Source organism: Cornus florida, unplaced genomic scaffold, assembly GCF_030987335.1.
Source record: "Cornus florida cultivar Cherokee Brave unplaced genomic scaffold, ASM3098733v1 CherokeeBrave_3.0.0_Hap2_Chr06, whole genome shotgun sequence".
NCBI lineage: Eukaryota > Viridiplantae > Streptophyta > Magnoliopsida > Cornales > Cornaceae > Cornus > Cornus florida.
In genome coordinates this window covers 101,454,068-101,472,104 of record NW_026775576.1, presented here as the reverse complement: position 1 = coordinate 101,472,104, position 18,037 = coordinate 101,454,068, and the positions used below count along the sequence as shown (strand labels likewise).

The 18,037-nt window shown below is 36.7% G+C and overlaps 2 protein-coding genes across 3 annotated transcripts; both read right to left on the bottom strand.

The window, feature by feature from the left end:
- Nucleotides 1-411: 411 nt before the first annotated feature.
- Nucleotides 412-9,515, bottom strand: LOC132313394 (stress response protein NST1-like). 2 transcript variants are annotated; one of them, XM_059812139.1, is made up of 4 exons: nt 9,318-9,515; nt 7,479-9,148; nt 5,770-6,866; nt 412-1,200 (listed from the first exon to the last, which is right to left on the bottom strand). In XM_059812139.1, exons 2-4 carry the CDS (start codon nt 8,949-8,951, stop codon nt 1,083-1,085), a joined length of 2,688 nt encoding a protein of 895 aa, XP_059668122.1. In that variant the 5' UTR covers nt 8,952-9,148; nt 9,318-9,515; the 3' UTR covers nt 412-1,082. The 2 variants fall into 2 exon arrangements, with proteins under 2 accessions (XP_059668122.1, XP_059668123.1); XM_059812140.1 differs by having other exon boundaries at nt 412-1,197.
- A 3,184-nt stretch (nt 9,516-12,699) lies between these two features.
- LOC132313393 (CBL-interacting protein kinase 2-like) lies at nt 12,700-16,602 on the bottom strand. Its single transcript, XM_059812138.1, has 2 exons — nt 16,445-16,602; nt 12,700-14,796 (listed from the first exon to the last, which is right to left on the bottom strand). Exon 2 carries the CDS (start codon nt 14,344-14,346, stop codon nt 12,949-12,951), a length of 1,398 nt encoding a protein of 465 aa, XP_059668121.1. The 5' UTR covers nt 14,347-14,796; nt 16,445-16,602; the 3' UTR covers nt 12,700-12,948.
- Between the last annotated feature and the right edge of the window lie 1,435 nt (nt 16,603-18,037).

Here is an 18,037-nt window from a genome sequence, read left to right as displayed (position 1 = left end):
TCCTCAGCCCAATTACTTCTTTTCGCCTTTTTGACGAGTTTATGGTTGTCGCAAAAAAAGAAGGCGGCTACGTTTGTGATTGATTCGGAGAGAGCGGTGTGTTTCAGATGCAAGAGGGGCGTTGGATTTTGTGTGTAAGATGTTAGATGCAGGGAGGGGTAGTTTTATCTTTTAGAATTATAGATTATTTTGTATTAAATTTACCCATAAATTTACTGTTTTTATACCGTACCAGAGTGCAAACACCTTTAGCTTTGATTCTACAAGCATCTATTCCAACATTTTCTCTCTTTCAAAATTTGAACCGTCACAAAACGCGCCCTACTGAGAGGATGTTGGCTTTTCATGGAAAAAACAATATATATATATATATATATATATATATATATATATCTTCCTCTTACCCAAAAGTTCCATAAAGTCATGCTATATTTAACTGAAATGACACCTCCACTGAGCCAGGACCCTATGCTGTAGACCGTAGCGATGTTGTACACCATTCAAAACATTACCATCTCTTTTCACCCCCTTTATATCTGCTTTTAACAATATTACACATTTTTCAACGCATTACATGTGGCTGAAAAACAAAAAAAATATCGATGTAAAGGTGTTTGAAAGCAGATATAATGGTGGTGAAAATCACTACAGCACCAAATCACTACCTCAGAGGATTTTGGCTCTTGAACCCTTATCATGACTACGATTTTTATACTGAACCGAGAAGTACCACCTAAGAGCCTTCCACTCCAACATCTGAGATCATGTGAGAGAGCTCACCCGGTATTGCTTTTTCCCTGAGCAAATAACAAAGTTCCCTTGAGGGGGGCAACCCTAGCCCTCCCCTTGGGAGGCCATAAGCCATGGAGTAAAAAAGAAAAAACCGTGACTTAAACTGTACCTGGTGGTATTAGTGCATGCATGCCACGTGTATTTCTATTATGCTATTGTAAGTAAATCTCCCTTGAAAAGAAGAGAAAGAATGCATTGGGTAATCTAAACTCTCTTCCAAAAGAGGCTAATCTCCTCTTCAGGAGGGGTGTATTCAAGTCCGTCAAACTGTCGTCACTTTCTATTTCGAATCAAACTGACCAAAGTGACTGTACATCTGGGGTGGAATATAGGCCACCAACATGGGGCCTCGAGGTAGTTGAGTTTCCAATGCCTTCTCCTGAACTCTGCACACTCCAATCCTTTCTGCTACACAAACAAAAATGAAACAAGCATCAGACAACTACCCTTTAAAAAAAAAAAAACACACACACACAGACACACAAAACGGAGGAAGAAGACAAACAAACCATGGGCAATAATCCTTACAGATAAACAATTCCCATACCCATAAGACCTGAAGGAATTTAACCAACACAAATATCACCTATACTAATTCACTGTCCTATATGAGATTGCATGGAATTCATTCTTAGGCATGGAATGACTAATTTGCCCCCATTGGAATTATTTATTATTTGGGATAATTTCACTGACACCCCCAGTAATTTGGCCAAATATCAGTCTAAAACATCTTTCGAAAATAACTATTATTCACATTACAAACGTTTGCTCCGTTTTTCACTCACAACCCAAAAGTTAGTTGACAGGTGTGCCAGACCACTTTTTACATGTAAAAAGACATTCTTACCCTTTGACTTTGGTTTGACCTATTTAATTTTTTTTTTTATGATTGAAATGACATATTTACCCTTATAATGTTAGAATGGCTCACAGAAGAATCACTTTACTAGAGAGCACAAGGTTGATCGTAATCTCGTAGTAGAGGATACTCTGATTTGTATCGAACGATTTCCTCCTTGCTTGGCAACTCATTTGAAATGGAGCTAAGCCTCTTCCAAATAAAGAAAGCAGTCAAACAAACGAAGGTTCGGAAAGCGAAAATCAAAAAAGGGAGACTTTTATACCCCTCACATGTTTTACTCTTCTCTAACCTTGATGGTCTACGGAAGCATATTCATGTGTTTTGCATATGAAGAAAACCACTCGTGCTTGTGCTTGTGCTTGTCCACCTAAGCTCATTCCGATCAGACCTAAGCTCGTGCTTGTCGCCGGTGAGAGAGCTTGATGTTGGTTGACAATGAAGCAAGAACTGGGTTGCTGCAACTCTGCAACTTCCGGTGAATAAAACAAAGGACCTTGGCGGTGGAGAGTTTCAGATTCCGGTGACAAGTTGAGGAACCAATCCTCTGATGGGTGTTGGGTTAGGATTAGGTGGTGAAGTGCTTGCCGGAGTTGATTTAAATGAAATAGTGTACATAGAATGTTTGGTTTTCCAGTTTCCACCATTACTTCTGACAAAAAAACTTCTTTTCTTCTCAACAGTCCCTATGGACTCTCTCTGTCTCTCTCCACAAAGAAACCCAACAACAGAGATCTTCTGTGACGACAGAAGTTTGATACACCATATCACTCTCAATTCCTCCTCAATCGCCCTTATCATCAACCCCATACCCAACCTCTCAATCGTCACCCGAGGATACGACCATGGATCACGATCTTGATCCGACCCACAACGAACGGCTGTCACAAACGGCCTGAGACAGCAACGATTCCGGTCACGACACTCCTCGAACCCAGTTCCACGACCACAGCCCGATCTTGATTCGACCCACAGCGAATGGCGGGCGTGACGGTCCGAGCTCTGCGACGCCGCCTTTGTGGTGGTGGTGACTTGTGAAGCTGTTGTGGAGCATCGCGAAATCATGGAGGGCCACCGCCGTTTTGAGCTCGCCACGTTGCGATGGTCGTCGACTATCTCTCATGTTCTCTGTTATATATACATGTACATATATATATTTACCCATATATATATATATATACCTCTGTGTGTGCAAATATATGTGTGATGTATATGATGGGTGTGTCTGCAATCCAAACTGTTTGTTCATGGATATATACATAGCAGCAAAGCAAACAGACATTCAAAATTCCAAACGAAGCTCTGTTTTGAAGCTCGTCGGTCTTTGGTTTGATGGAGCGTTGGACACTCGTCGGTTCCCCTGTTTTTTTTCCCTCTGCCGAATCAGTCTCGGTTGCCGGACCAGTGCACCCACCTTCGCCGGCGATCTGTACAATCAATCAAGTTCTGCATCTCCAAATTTGTCGTCGTAGTTTCTGATTGCCGAAACAGTTCTTGCTAAACTGTAAGTTCAGTCTCCTCGGTTCAGTCCGTGCTCACCGGCTCAGTTCGCGTCTCGCCGGGCACGATAGTTCTTGCTTTTGCCGTTCCGTGTTCGCCGTTCAGATCCTTGTCAAAACAACTCTCTACTCCTAATCGTCGTTCAGATCCGCTCACACACACACACACACACACACACAAACATATATATATATATATATATATATATATATATATATATATAATTATATATAATTTGTAATTTTATAAATATGATTAAAAAATTAGGGGCAAACATGTCTTTTCACACGTTTTTAACGGAGGCAATAACGGAAAAACGAAATTGGACCTAACTGATAATTATTTTCGAAAGATGTTTTAGACTGATATTTGGCCAAACTACTGTAGGTGTCAGTGAAATTATCCCTTATTATTTAAGAGAACAAATTGGTAAACCCACAATAGGATCTAGATGCACCTAGTAAAGTATGAAACATTTCCATTTCTGAAAGCTCAGTGCTTCAAAAGATTTCATCAACCAACCACGTCACAGGCATAAGCCTGCCCACAACATACTACATTCTAGAGCAAGCCAAGCAATCTGCATTCTAGGATACATTGGCACTAACAATTGTTGGATTTTCGTGATTGGAAGGTTTAGATAAATGTAAATTCACATGACAAATACAGCAACCATTTAGTTGCAGCTAATGTATGTTTTATACCAAGATGTTTTTAAAATTTTGAGTTATTGTATTAGTCACACACATTGTCACACGTCTTTTCCTCATTTTCATCCAAATAATGGTATATGGCTTTCAGATACACAAAAAAAGGGGGGCAAGATCACCAAATTTAATGAAAGTTATTAATCAATATAATAAGTATAATGCATGTTTGGAATGGCAAACGTCATGAAGCTGACTTAATTATCAGAACAATCATATATTTTATGCAAAATTATTATCAAAGGTCTTTCCCTCCCCTCATGAATTTTGCCTACAACTTTTTTAGATTGCATTACAAAAGAATCTACTGAACTAATCCCTGTGAATTTAGACCTAAATGAGCTTTAAAGTCCCAATGACCTTATTTAAATATAGTTAGCTTTTATTCAAATTAGTTGTCTTTAAGTGTTCTGCTTAAGCACTTTCTCATGTACTAAAAAGTAACGTTTGATGAATTTGAATAAATATTGGATCCCTTGGCTTCTTAAGGAGACGTTCTTATTATCCTTACTCTTATTGCTTGGGTGGATTCCTTTGGGTGGCGAGGATATCTACTCTTTGAGTTTATACTTGTGATGCCTCCTATTTCTCCTTCTTTCCGGCATCAAACTATCTCCAAAAGACTTGCCCCTAGCTCTAGGTAAACCCATTCATAGTAAATGTCATCAAGGGCGATGATGACGACGATGAGAAGGAACTACTCCTTACTCTGGCTCATTCACAGAGCCACCTCATGGTGCACTGCACCTTGATGCATCTTATGCCTACCTTGTCAAGAACTGAACCCAGGGAACTCCTCGAGCTCAGTGCATCTAATCACAATGGATATGCCCATTATAAGCACTAAGCAGCTCTTGCCTTCATGTACCCCTTTCCATAAGTAGGGATTGACCATTAATTGTTTTCAGTTAACTAAATTCATATTAAAAATTCGCAACATATCCTCAAAAGGTATTAAAAATTATTCCTCTTGCGACAAAACAAATTGATTCTTTTTTCCTAAACAAATTGATTCAATAAGAGATATGACAACAGCATCTGTATTATCGGGATCCATATTACCGGCAGTATCTCCCCCATTCATAAGATCGCATTGACTTCCACCTAACCGATACGCTACATAGACATGATATATAGGTGGTAATATAACAAATTCTTAAAAAATAGAAACGAATACAGCAAGAACACAACAATGTATATATATTGAAGTTACGTAATTATAATACAAATTATAAGAGATATGTATCTACATAAAAAGTAATTATTTGTCATGTATATTATTACTAAAATTCCCTTACATAATAATAATAATAATAATAAAATCATGACAAACAAATTGAGAATTATGTTGTCAAAGCGGAGGGGCTCTTCCTCTGAATGACAATGTGTGAGTTGCTTTTGTGAGGGGATAAAATGGGGATGATGAAAGTTGGCTGAGGTCAGAAGGCCAAAGGGATAACAGACATGAACTTTAGACTTAATTAGATGAGATACACTATGACCCCCTTGCAAAAGTATATGTGCTTCACAGGCTTCCACCCTGGCCCCGATTTTCTGGCACCTTCATCAATCATCTTACATTTTATACCACCGTAACGCATAAGAATTCACACATCTAGAGGTTAGATATTCCTTTCAGTCATTTCTAAATATTCTGGAATTAATCCTCCCATTAAAAAGCTTTAAAGCAATAAAAAATGCAAAATCATCGCACATACATTAAAAAATTAAAAAACAAATTTTCTACTTAAACCCGCCTTAAAAACTAATAGAAAAGGTAGCAGTAAGGATATACAAATTCAATGAAGATTTTCACATCTAACACTTCTTGTTTTACCTCAAAGGCACAAAAGAAATAAGAGAAATAGGATCTTGGAATAGCAATATATCCAGAAAATAAGCACTTACTTGGCCCAACAATTGGCTGGAGATAACTCAAATGGAGGATTAGATGCTGATCCACTTGGACTCCCATAAATCATTTCATGCTGATGAGAGATTTCCTCTGAAGGATTTAGTGAGAAATGGTTTTCGCATGGCCCAAATAAAGTTTTTGGTAACCAGGGATCATCACCAGTACTAGGAAGCGAAGTACCAAAAGTCCCGCCATTTTTGCAATTGCCAAGAAAAACATTCTGAGGAGAATAAGTGCCAGAAAGGGATTTATCATCATTTGTAAACAGTGATGCCATAGTTTTATGAGATGTAGGATGAGCAACATCTTCCTTGTTTGAGCCATTCAATTCTGCAGGTAAAAGCCAGCTGCCTGGGTCACCAAGCAAACCTAAACCATTCTGACCAAGAGGAGAAGTGTTCCACATCTGCCACGTTCCCTTCTCATTTGCATTACTCATACTATCCATCGGCGAAGCGAAACCATCCTGGGCCTTGGGAGTAATTGGGAACCTATTGGAGCTAGAATACCTTTCATCAGAGACTCTTGACCTTGACATCATTGGAGACTCAATTGGTGATGGCCTGTTGACTTCAGAAGGCGCAGAAATATTGTTTAGAGCACGAGGCTTTTCCAATCCCAAATCATTGAAACCAACACCCACGTCTAACTGAAAATTATCAAGCGACTCTGAAACAGGCCCAAGCAAGGAAACTGGGTCAGGAACATAACATGGGTCTTCAAAAATGTCTGACTCTTCTGATAAAAATTCACAAGGTGCCTCTCCAATACGAGGAAACATGGCTTCAGAAGCTAATGGAAGAACTGTACTACTACCTTCAGATGCAAATGAAAAACCTGTACTACTACTCGTTGATCCATAAGGAGAAGTAGGTAGAGTAAACGGTGATCCAAAATTAATAGGGTTATCATACAATTGTATCGACGATGACTGACCAGAGAAAGGAGGGCTCTGAGCTTCTGCTTGGGCTTTCCCATTTGGTCTACTTATGACATTTGAATGAGAGGGTGGAGAAATATCTGGTGAACGAGTAAATAACTGTTGCCATGATTTTTTAGGGATCGTCGCTGGTTGTGATTCAACAAGCACCTGCAATAGAAAGATCAACATAAACATATGATACAGCCAAGTTCATTGCCCTCAACAAACCAAAACTAGACCATACTATCATGAAATGAAGCCCTCTGGCACACAAAATCTGAAATCCCTGGATGCAAAATGCATCCATTCGCGCGAAATAAAATAAAATAAAAAATGAAGTTATAACAACACAGTATCTAATATAGTGGCTTAAAATTTTAGATCATGTTATACAATACAAGAACACATGACAATCAGTAAGATGGCTAATCACTAATCTTGGCACCGGCTCACAAATCCTGAAATCCCAAGATGAAAAATGCATCAATTCGCCCAAAATAAAAAAGAAAAAAAAAAAAAAAAACAACATAGTATCTAATATCCTGGCTTAAAAATCTAGATTGAGTAAGATGGCTAATCTCTAATGTCCTTGGCATCACACCAGTTGACTGCTCACATATTTCAAGTAACACTGACGGTCCTTAAAAATGCCAGAATGGCATGAGGAAAGGTTCCATAAAAAGATGACAAGCAACAAGTTCTTAAACGTTTTCAAAGATAATGACACAAAATCAATGAAAAATAAAAGTTCATAAAAATCAAACAAGCAAGATGACTTACAGGACGGGTGATGTTCTCATTTACATGCTCAGCCTGAGATAACATTCTCCCTTTTACAGGATTTTGGATGTGATCCACAGAACCAGTAGGCTTGCTTTCTCTTGAAATGTTTGCAGTACTAGCACCCCTTCCAAAGAAACTACCGCCGGTAAATGCTCTAGAAGATGATAAAAAAGTACCCCTCACACGATCCAGGTATCTACTTCCAGTATTTCCTCGGCCAGGATTGTTCACAGTAGGAACCTTAAACCCATGTCCTGTCTCCATGCTATGGCCCTTGGCACTTTCAGCCCCAGATCTGAGATGTTCCCATCTATCAGTCTCACTCTTCCTGTCAAAATCCTGCTTTCGCTCACTTTCTTTACCAACTTTCCTATCCAGTTCCTCCACATCAGAGTTGCTTTTACTAGATCCCCTGTCTTTTTCCTTTCTTCTTTCTTGACGCTTCCTTTCTGCTTCCTTCTTACTCGCCTTTTCCCTGGCAGTAGCTAAACCTTTGCCACGATCTTTCTCAGCCTCCTTTTCATCTCTTAGTCTCCTTCGCTCCTCCACCAACCTTGCAACTTCCTCTCTCTGCTTCCTCTCCTCCTCTTCCAGTAGCTCCCTCTCTAACCTAGCCTGTCTCTTCTCTTCGGCTTTTCTGCGAGCTTTCTCTCCCCTGCTCTCATTAAAATTCATCCCATTCTCACCTCTTTTATCCAACATTCCCTTCTGTTCTGCATCCAATGAAGAATCATCCCCAGATGAAGTAACCCTAGTAATCTTTCTCCAGAGCCATCCAATGCTCAAGAAGAAAGCCATCAAAATCTTGCAGGCAAACATAACAACGCAGGAATAAGATTTCTCTGCCATACAATGGTCATCGCCACCAAAAAACCCACCCCCGTTCCTCTGCCAGTAATTAGACTTCCCAGCAAAAGACCCACCAACCCAATTACCATTTTCTAACCAATCTTGACCACACATCCAACCATTATCAGCCCACATCTTCCCATTCAGTATCTTCCCACTTCTCCCAACTAAATCCTTCAAAATTCCAGAATTTGAGAGGCCCAATCCAGGTGGGATGGGCAAGTCCAAAACTGGTCTCTTTGAAATATGCCCGCAGTACGAGCACATAAATCGTCCCCCACCGGGATTCTGATCCCGGTATGGAGTCAAACAGTTCCGGCATCTACGTGTTGCCGTCTTCCGAAGCTTCTGCATTTCGATAGCCTCAAACCTTTTCCTCTCTCTAAGCCGGGCGTTCCTCCGCACCCGCCAAGTCGACAACTGCGGCATCAACACCTCATACCAAAAGAGGGTAACCAAAAGCACTAACACGCACGCCAACCTTGGCGACGTGATTTCAAACCGGAAGGCCGGCGGCAAAAGCTGAGATAGAGCCCATAGTCCAATCAGTGGAATCACTAACCATGGAAGCATGGTAGCAACCCGTCGAGACCACTTCTGAATCACACACAGTATACACATTATCCTCTAACCCTCACCTATCTTTCCCGTATCAAAATCAATCACACAAAACCCCAAAGTTTAACAACAATCACAGTTCTATAATTCCAAGCTCTAGTTTATCGATACAAAACCCCAACTCTACGTTATCGTCCAAATCGAATAACAACAAAATACAATTCCTCCAAACCCTAACAAATCGATTCGTGAAAGACGACCTAATTTTCATCAAATGATCAAAGATTAAATTAGAAATCAGAATAGTGAGCTTGATTATAGAGATCAATTGTGATTCAAGAAACGGTGTCTTTAGAAAGCTCCGAAACCTAGTGAGGAAGAAACGAACAATCAATAGAATGGATGATATTGAGTTATTAGGGTACTTACAGATTGGGCGGCAATTGACTAACAAGAGAGATTTGCGTAGTTGTATCGGCGAAGATGACGACGATGGTGGTGGTGGTGTCGGCCTCGGAGACGGTGGTCGTTTGTCGGTTCAATCCTTACCATAGAAGAAACTGTGACGATGATGAGAGAGAGAGAGAATTTTAAAGAGATAAAGAGACAGAAACGAGAAAGAAAGGAAAATGGAGAAATGTAATGAATTCTTATATATAAATCAACCATTGGACCGTTGGAGTGGGTCTGGACCGGGTCGCCGGTCCGGTTGAATTTGAACGATTTGGGTAGAGTGCACAATAATCTATTCCAAAATGCAATTAAAATAGAACAAATCCAAACTCTTTTAACACTTTACAGGTTATTTAGGTTCTACTTCAAAAAATAATCAAATCGTTGTTATCAAGTCAATTATGTTAAACTAAACGAAACCTCTATTTTTGTTTACTTGATTTGCAACATTAAATAATAATATAATTTATTTGCATATAAAATAATTAAGTGCCAATAAAAATGCCTTTTAATAATGTAAAGTTTCTATTTGATACTAAATAACTGTCAGAGATTGAGTGGATACTATTTATTGCTTATATAGATAAATAGGATGAGAATAGTAAGTGTTACACAAGAGGTTATATAAGGCATGCAAGGGTGTTTGATATGTATTTATTTAAGGTGATTTTTTTTTTTTTTTTTTTAATTGGTGTTCACACACACATATTTCACTACGAATTGAATTCTAACTGACCTCTTTTTGAAAAGTAAGAGTTTAATACCGCTAGGCTACTAGCATGTTGATTATTTGAGGTGAATTCAATTATTAAGATAGAACACATTTAATAATTTTTTATAAAAACATTTGCATTATAATTTATTTACAGAGTAACTATATATCTTAAATTGGTTTATATGATATTTGGGAGTATAAATTAGTATCTTGAATTTAGAAATAAAAAATATTTAATTTAAAAGTATAATTAAAATTCTTTCAATTCAATATTCACAAATACCATGTTAGTATAGTGGCAAATCCACAATTTAATTTGCCTTTTGATCTTTCAAACTATGGTGGGACTCTGACCTCTCTTTTTTTACTATTGGCTTTTTGAACAGCCTATTCATCACTCTTATTTTTAATGTATCATAACTCATATCTGTTCACAAAACACAAGGAATAAGCATATATATTTATTGTACGGAGTATATGTCATACCTACCAAGTTGGTCAATGTTGAACACAAGACCCATTTTGCCAGCTCCCAAAAATTCAACCTTGGAATTTGACTTCTTCTTCTCGCAATAAAAATCAATCTGACCCTTGCTACTTTGACAACAACTTTTAACATTTGGAATTGTATTTAATTAAGAAGTTTGTTAGTCCTGCAAGTAATAATAGCATTTCCAATACCCGCTCAAATGAGTTATTAGATGGGTTCTTAAATTCATAATATGGTAGTCGGATAAAAATAAAACGCCATCTCTCAAAAAATCTCTCATATTTCGATATTCTTAAATGTATTCTCAAATATAGTAACTCTCAAACGGCCTTTCAAACTTAAAATATAATAAATGGATGAAAATAGGCACTCTAATGGATTCTCTCAAAAGACTTCTTATGTTTAAAAATTGTCAAAAGTTGCTAAAATGAAAATAAGACACTCTAATAGGCTCTCGAAATATGGAATGATTGTTTTGTCAAAAAATAACATTTTGGATGAAATGCACCATTGGAGCACAATTGCAAAAATATAATATTTTGGTATTCTAACTCCTTTCAAAATATAAATTTAACACAAAAATATAACATTTTGCATTGGAGAAGTTCAAAGCTGTTGTATTGCTATAATAAAACTGTGTTGAAATTCTGCAGTTTGAGCAATCGACCAACTCAACACGTCTTCAAAAGTAGACACTAAACACTCATTTCTGATTCATGTAGTGTGTTTGTGTGCGCGTGTGTGTGTGTGAGAGCGAGAGAGAGAGAGAGAGAGAGAGAGAGAGAGAGAGACACTAATACCTTTGTGAGAAAATGACACCCGAAGCTAGTAGGAATTCACGGAATCACGGGTTAACCTGTTGGAAGGGTCCCCTTACTACAAGTAATTCTAAGGCTCTCGTAATGCCAAAACAACTTCTGATGTGGACATACAGAAGCTCAAGCAACAGTGTGTGTGTGTGTTATGCATTAAAAATTACAAAGCATTTCAACCAATAGCTAAAGTTGCAAATCCATAGAATTATAGTATAACTGAAGAGGGGAGATCGAGATTTGAGGGCATTTCAGACACTGAATATTCATTAATTTGATGCGATGGAGCAGCCAAAGGAAGATCTTTATAAAACTCAAATTGGCACTTTTGACTCCTAACTTCCACACGTTATATTCCATCAATAGAAAGTAAAGGCATCCACCAATTTCTAGCTTATGTACACATTAAATTAACATCATCATCATTTGAGTCTTCTCCATTTTCAGTCCATTCCAAGTCCCATGACATGACAACTTGAACCTCAAATTCCATGCACCATATGTGCAGAGTCGTTGAGGGTGCTAGCAATTGACCCCCGATCATTCCTTGGTAGTCGCCTGTGCCGATGTTTATCGAATCATCGATCAGTCATGAGGGTGGTGGCGGGCCTAATGCCATTGACCGCTACGGGGTCTATTTTCTTTATGCCGCTGTTGGGGTCGTTACCAACGTGGGCGGTAGGGCCGCCATTGATTTTAACCTCTATTATGATCATGACGTCAGTGGTGGAGATTGAGTGGTATGGTATGAGACAGGCCATTCCTGCATTTGTGACTGTCATATTGATGCTCTTCACGTACTATATAGCTTATGGCTTAATTGGTGGAATTGGTTTTTTGAAGTTTTGGAATGCCACCGACAATAAAAAGGACTAGTCCAGTACACGAAGCTCCCACCATCATAGAGTCTTGAAGAGAATTAAATGCACGGAGTCGATACATGTTTTCCATTTCAAACCCGTGCTCTACAAGTCACAATTGAAACATCCTCCTTGCTGGTACAATAATGAGTAAATAATTCTTCAAAATAAGTCTGATGTAAATTTTAATTCTTCAAAATAAGTCTGATGTAAATTTACTGTACAACGTTAATACTACATATGGAACACTATATCCTCATCAGCTATATGGTACAATATATCCTCATCAGCTGATAATGGCTGAAAATATAACGAGAAGACATGTAAAAGAACATACAAAGAAATCACCACTGTCAAAAATAATCCTACTCGTGTGAATGCGTCGGTGTATGTAGGGACTGAAACTACAATGCAAATGAAGCAGCATTCATGACTTGAACTAACAGTTAAGAAGAAGACTGAAAACTATGGAACAGATATCTGACGTAGAAAAAAGGAGTATAGATTGCAAACAATACATAAACTTACTGTGTTTGTTCTGGGTGCTTGAAGATAAGTGGCCAATATTAAAAATAATTAGGAACATGGAGTAACTGCATATCTCTAAGCGCCAATATAGATACAGCAACTTAAAAACACAACATGAGACGAAACACGACACTTCCTAAGAACACACAATAAACTACGAAAAATACAATTAGCCTGAAGAAACTTCCATTCATTTTTTATCCTAAGATGAGGCAATCATTGGGACCACTTGTGAATGCTGTAACTCCGGTTGGTCCTCTTGCTCCTGCAGGGGTTGCGGCTGATCACCTTGCCAGGTCCAAACAATGTCTTTCAGAGCTGGCCTTATGTCCTGCTTCATTATCTTCTGATACTCCAATGTGTCTCCACTGGATTTCTTCACCTCAACCAAATGAAAATTTGGAGTGACCTCAAAGATCTCTGCATCGATAGACAAAACACCTTTCCTGCCTTCCTTTGATCCTTCCAATTTCAACAATCCACCGTCTTTCTTCTTCACTTTCAGCCGTAGATGCTTGGCCATGTCCTCCAACTTAGAAATGATGGTCTTGGCTGGCTGCCTGGACGTGAATCGCACTTCTTTTCTCTGATCACTGTTTTCAAACAAACCAGACAAGTCAAACCCTTCTGACAATGAGATGATATCAAAAGCATTCAAGTTGCTAGGCTTTGCCAATTCTTGCTTTGTCTCTGCTGTGGTGCTGCTATCGCCAGTAGGACCAAACACTGCATCAACATCAATTATAGCCGGTTCTTTCTCTTCCATTTCCATTCTTGTGGATTTGGTGTCTAATCCCTTCTGGAACCAAGAATTTTCCATGATTTTCGCAATGGACACCCGTGTACTTGGGTTTGGATCCAATATCTTTGACAGCAGCCTGCGTACTTCTGGCGGGAACCAATTAGGGAATTTGTACTCCGCCTTACCAATCTTCTTATACATCTCCATCAGATTTGAATCATGGAACGGGAGATAGCCAGCCAACAGAACATACAAGACCACCCCACAAGACCAGATATCAGCTTTAGATCCATCATAGCCTTTTCTATTGATCACTTCTGGAGCAACATAAGCAGGGGTCCCACAAGTTGTGTGGAGCAACCCGTCTTGGCGTTTTGATTCAGCAAGGGCACTCAATCCGAAGTCTGAAATCTTTAGATTCCCATTCTCATCCAGTAGTAGGTTCTCCGGCTTCAAATCCCGGTGATAAACACCTCTACTGTGGCAGAAGTCAACAGCACTGACCAGCTGTTGAAAATATTTCCGGGCAACATCCTCCTTAAGCTTCCCTTTAGTCAGCTTGTTAAAGAGCTCACCACCTCTGATGTATTCCATTACGAAGTAAATCTTGGTTTTGCTAGCCATAACCTCGTAAAGCTGCACTATATTTGGATGTCTAACCAGCCTCATCACAGAAATCTCTCGCTTGATTTGATCAATCATCCCAACCTTCAAAACCTTCTCTTTGTCGATTATCTTAATAGCCACACCGGTACCAGTTTTAAGGTTCCTTGCGTAATGAACCTTGGCAAAGGTTCCTTGTCCTAACAATCTCCCTAATTCATACCGTTGCATCAACACACTCCCTTTGTTTTCCATTCTAATTTACGAAAATCTAGTACACAATAATATGCTACTTCCTCAGCTAACCAGAAATATATAATATAGCTATTACGGTGAGGAATATATTCCAACACTATAAGAGCTCAACCATCTTCGCAAAGGTCATGATATGACACGATTCGTCCCCTAATATATTTAGCCACAGTGGGCATTTGAGGCCGTAATAGGAAAGGACTATGAGCTATATGTCCAATCTCATCGAGGACAAACAAGTGTAGCTCAAATGGAGCTATAATCTCATCAACAGCAGAGAAAGACTCCCTAGCTCTCAAGCACATCTTTCAGCATTCCCTGGTCTTTGATGAACTAGAGAATACTAAAAAGGATGGATGAGGTTCAAAGTTTAACCTTACCAAGAAGAGTGAAAAGGCAGAGCAGAAAAAGGTTAGAGCCTCAATTCTCCAGAAAATATACGAAAGCCTTCACCTGAAAAAGAAATCAAAGAGTCTATAATCAAACAAAAGACCAAATGAATATCATTGAACTATAAAATAGTACATAAAACTTGAAAGAGAAATACAGTACATGGAAAAAAAATGTTGAACAGGAAGAAAAATTTAGCGAAAAGGAATAAGAACTGGAAATTCAAACTACGTAGGCTACTGTATGCCCATATACAAATCTATAAATAGCAATGAAACTAACATATGATTGTAACACTTACTACTAATGCACAAATTTCTTTAAGCAACTAAAAGCATCAGTCTTTCAAAATGTGTTGAAAGAAAAATGAAATTTTTTTACAAATGAAAAGATTATGACAGGTTCTGAGAGCAAATTTATTAATCAATGAGATAATATGTATTAGGAAGGAGGAGGTGTGCAGAGAAAATAGGAAGGAATGAGGAGGTGTGTAGAGAAAATAAGAAAGAAAGAAGAAACTTCTTTTGTTCAAAAGGAGAATAGGAAGGATGACTCATCCTTCTGCTTTACAAATTACTATTATAAAAGTTTTAAATTAAATATTATATTATAGATGTTTTAAATTAAATATTATTATAAATTATACAAGTTTTAAATTACAGTAATATTTCTACAAATTACAATTTTATAAATATTATTGACTATAATTGTAAAAACAATTAAAACTTTCTTTTTCCTTCTATCTTAACAAAGATAGTAAATTATGAGTTTATTTTCTTTTTTTCTGTCCAACCAAACAAAACAAAAAACCAAAAAAAAAGAAATATATAATCTCTAAGGATATCTCATTCATCCTTCTTGTCTCCTTTCCATCCAATTTTTTTCTTTCCTACCGACGCAGTAATCACAAAATTATTAGGGAATATATAGGAATTGTCAAAGAAATTTGAGAAAGAATTCAAGATTGTGGAGCTAGTGCATAGAAGGAAAAAAAAACACTAAGTACGCGCGATCATACCATCACTAACAAATATCAAAAGAAAAAAAAAAAAAAAAATTGGAAAATTATCAGTAATTTGGTATACTGAGAAAAACATAACAATTACCGAATTCTGCAGTATCAAAATTCGCATTCAAAAAATTTGAAAAAACAAAAACAATAAATGACTAGTTTAGATTGTGTACAATTATAACATGGAATTCAAGTGAAAATAAAATCTGATTAGAGTCTTGTACATGATTGTAAACCAAACAAGAAAAAGAAACTATGTATTTGCAGCTGCATGGAATAAATCTGGATCTGCAAATTATGGGGAGGGCCAAAATATATATATATTTTAAAAAAAGAAGAGAATGAATTTTACGAAAACACTTCTACAGTTCTACGTTTATTTTCCTCTCCTGTTTGATTGCTGAGAAAGGTGAAAGGCGAAAAAGGACCGTGAACTGTGTCTTATGTCTGTTTGGTTCCCAAAAACTGATCCTTTCACTAAAAAGAATTGGAAGAATAAAAGCTTATTTTCTTTCCCTCTACTACCGTTTCTCAGCGACCAAAGGTAGATAAATACGAAAAAAAAGAAGATGAAAGGAAATTGAAATAACAAACAAAAACTCATAGACTGCAAATTTATGAAGAAAAATGGAATGAATCACATTAATTTTTTCAAACACAAATGTAGAGGTATTGTATAAAAGAGATTAACTCAATTACCTTAAGAATTTGCCTCTGAATCAAAGATCAGAAGAACCAGTAGAGAAGAGAATCTATACACACATGCGCATATATATATATATATATATATGTATATATAGCCAGCACACAAAATAAAGCGAAGCCACGATGTTTTTATACCCGCTCCGAACCGAAGCCCGAAGGAAATCGCTATTCGCTTATAAAATACTAATTCCTAAGTTATAGGTGAAAATGTGAAATTACAACATTATCATTTTTTTTTTTTGGGTGAATCATTATCACCTCTTTTGATTACTCTGAAAGTGGCACACTTTGAATTTTTTAAAAATATTTTTATTTAAATTAAAAAAACAGAGCACGATCATTATTCAATATATCATTAAACTCTCAACCTCACTTCTTTGATCTTTAAGAGTTGTTTATTTGAAGTTGCAAAAACTTGATTCCCCCCTTTCCAATTTTTCTAAAATCTGTATTACTAGTATTAACTTATAGTTATTTATGGTAATTTTCTATATACCTCAAAAGAAATTTAGTGATATATATATAGTTTTCAAGAGTGAGTTTGTATTGGAAAACTCACCTTTCAAATTTTTTTAAAATTTTTATTTGCAATTATCTATCTATGGTAATTGAAGATGGTAATTGAAAGTGGTTTGAGAAAAAAATACTAGTGATCCTTTCAAAAAATTTATTCTTGCTTTTAAAATCTAATTAAAAAAAAAAAATTGCAATAGTTGCTACAACATATTACTATATAAAAATTATTTTTTATGATTTAAAGGGAATAGAAAAAGAGTAGTGGACAATTGACATTATTTATAGATATGCTCTAAAAAAATGTAAATTAAAAATGCACTAAAAATAAAATTGTTTCAATTATTTTCTTTTATTTATAAATTTTAATTTTATATTACCACTTTGGCCCCAAATGAAAATATAAAAATGGATTTGGGCCAATTTTATTAATTTGTTAATAGTTTAGAGATATAATATAAAAATGTATCATTGATGCAGTTTAAATTAAACAAATACAATGTAGCCTAATGTTATTTTCTCAGATTTCAAAGTAAAAAGTAAATGATTTAATTCTCATTTGTTGGTGTATAAGTAGGGGTGTAACTTGGGATGGGTTATCCGAACCCAACCTGAGCCTAGCCCGATTTTTCACAGGTTTGGACAATCATTTTTACAATTAGGGTTGGGTTTTGGTTGAAAAATGTCAACTCAAATTTAATTAAAGTTGGGCCTGGTTAAAGTGTTAGCAGCCCGAACCAATCCGAATCTGAATTCTAATATAATTTTCATATATATTTTTACTTTTAAATACATTATATATAATATTTAAATTATGATTACTTTTTTTCTTTTCAACTTTTTTTTTTTTGTTAAATCTAAACTTATTGTATGTTAACATTAAGGAGAATTAATTTTCTAAAAATTTGTTTGTGATTTATTAAAAATTTACAAAAAGTTTTGAAACTTATTTTTGTTTAAGAATAATTTAATCTAAAACTAATTCAAGATCATATTAAATTTTCGGTATAAAGATTAGTCAAATGAGTAACCCAAATTAATCCAAAATTTTAACTCAGAATTTAAATCCGAGTT

What these genes read in the sequence shown, in the direction of transcription:
- LOC132313394 (XM_059812139.1), bottom strand. Translation starts at nt 8,951, where the DNA reads ATGTGTATACTGTGTGTGATTCAGAAGTGGTCTCGACGGGTTGCTACC. An exon ending in ATGAGAACATCACCCGTCCT is followed by an intron (nt 6,867 to 7,478) that starts GTAAGTCATCTT and finishes TTTCTATTGCAG; the next exon opens with GTGCTTGTTGAATCACAACC. An exon ending in CCAGCCAATTGTTGGGCCAA is followed by an intron (nt 1,201 to 5,769) that starts GTAAGTGCTTAT and finishes TTGTTTGTGTAG; the next exon opens with CAGAAAGGATTGGAGTGTGC.
- LOC132313393 (XM_059812138.1), bottom strand. Translation starts at nt 14,346, where the DNA reads ATGGAAAACAAAGGGAGTGTGTTGATGCAACGGTATGAATTAGGGAGA.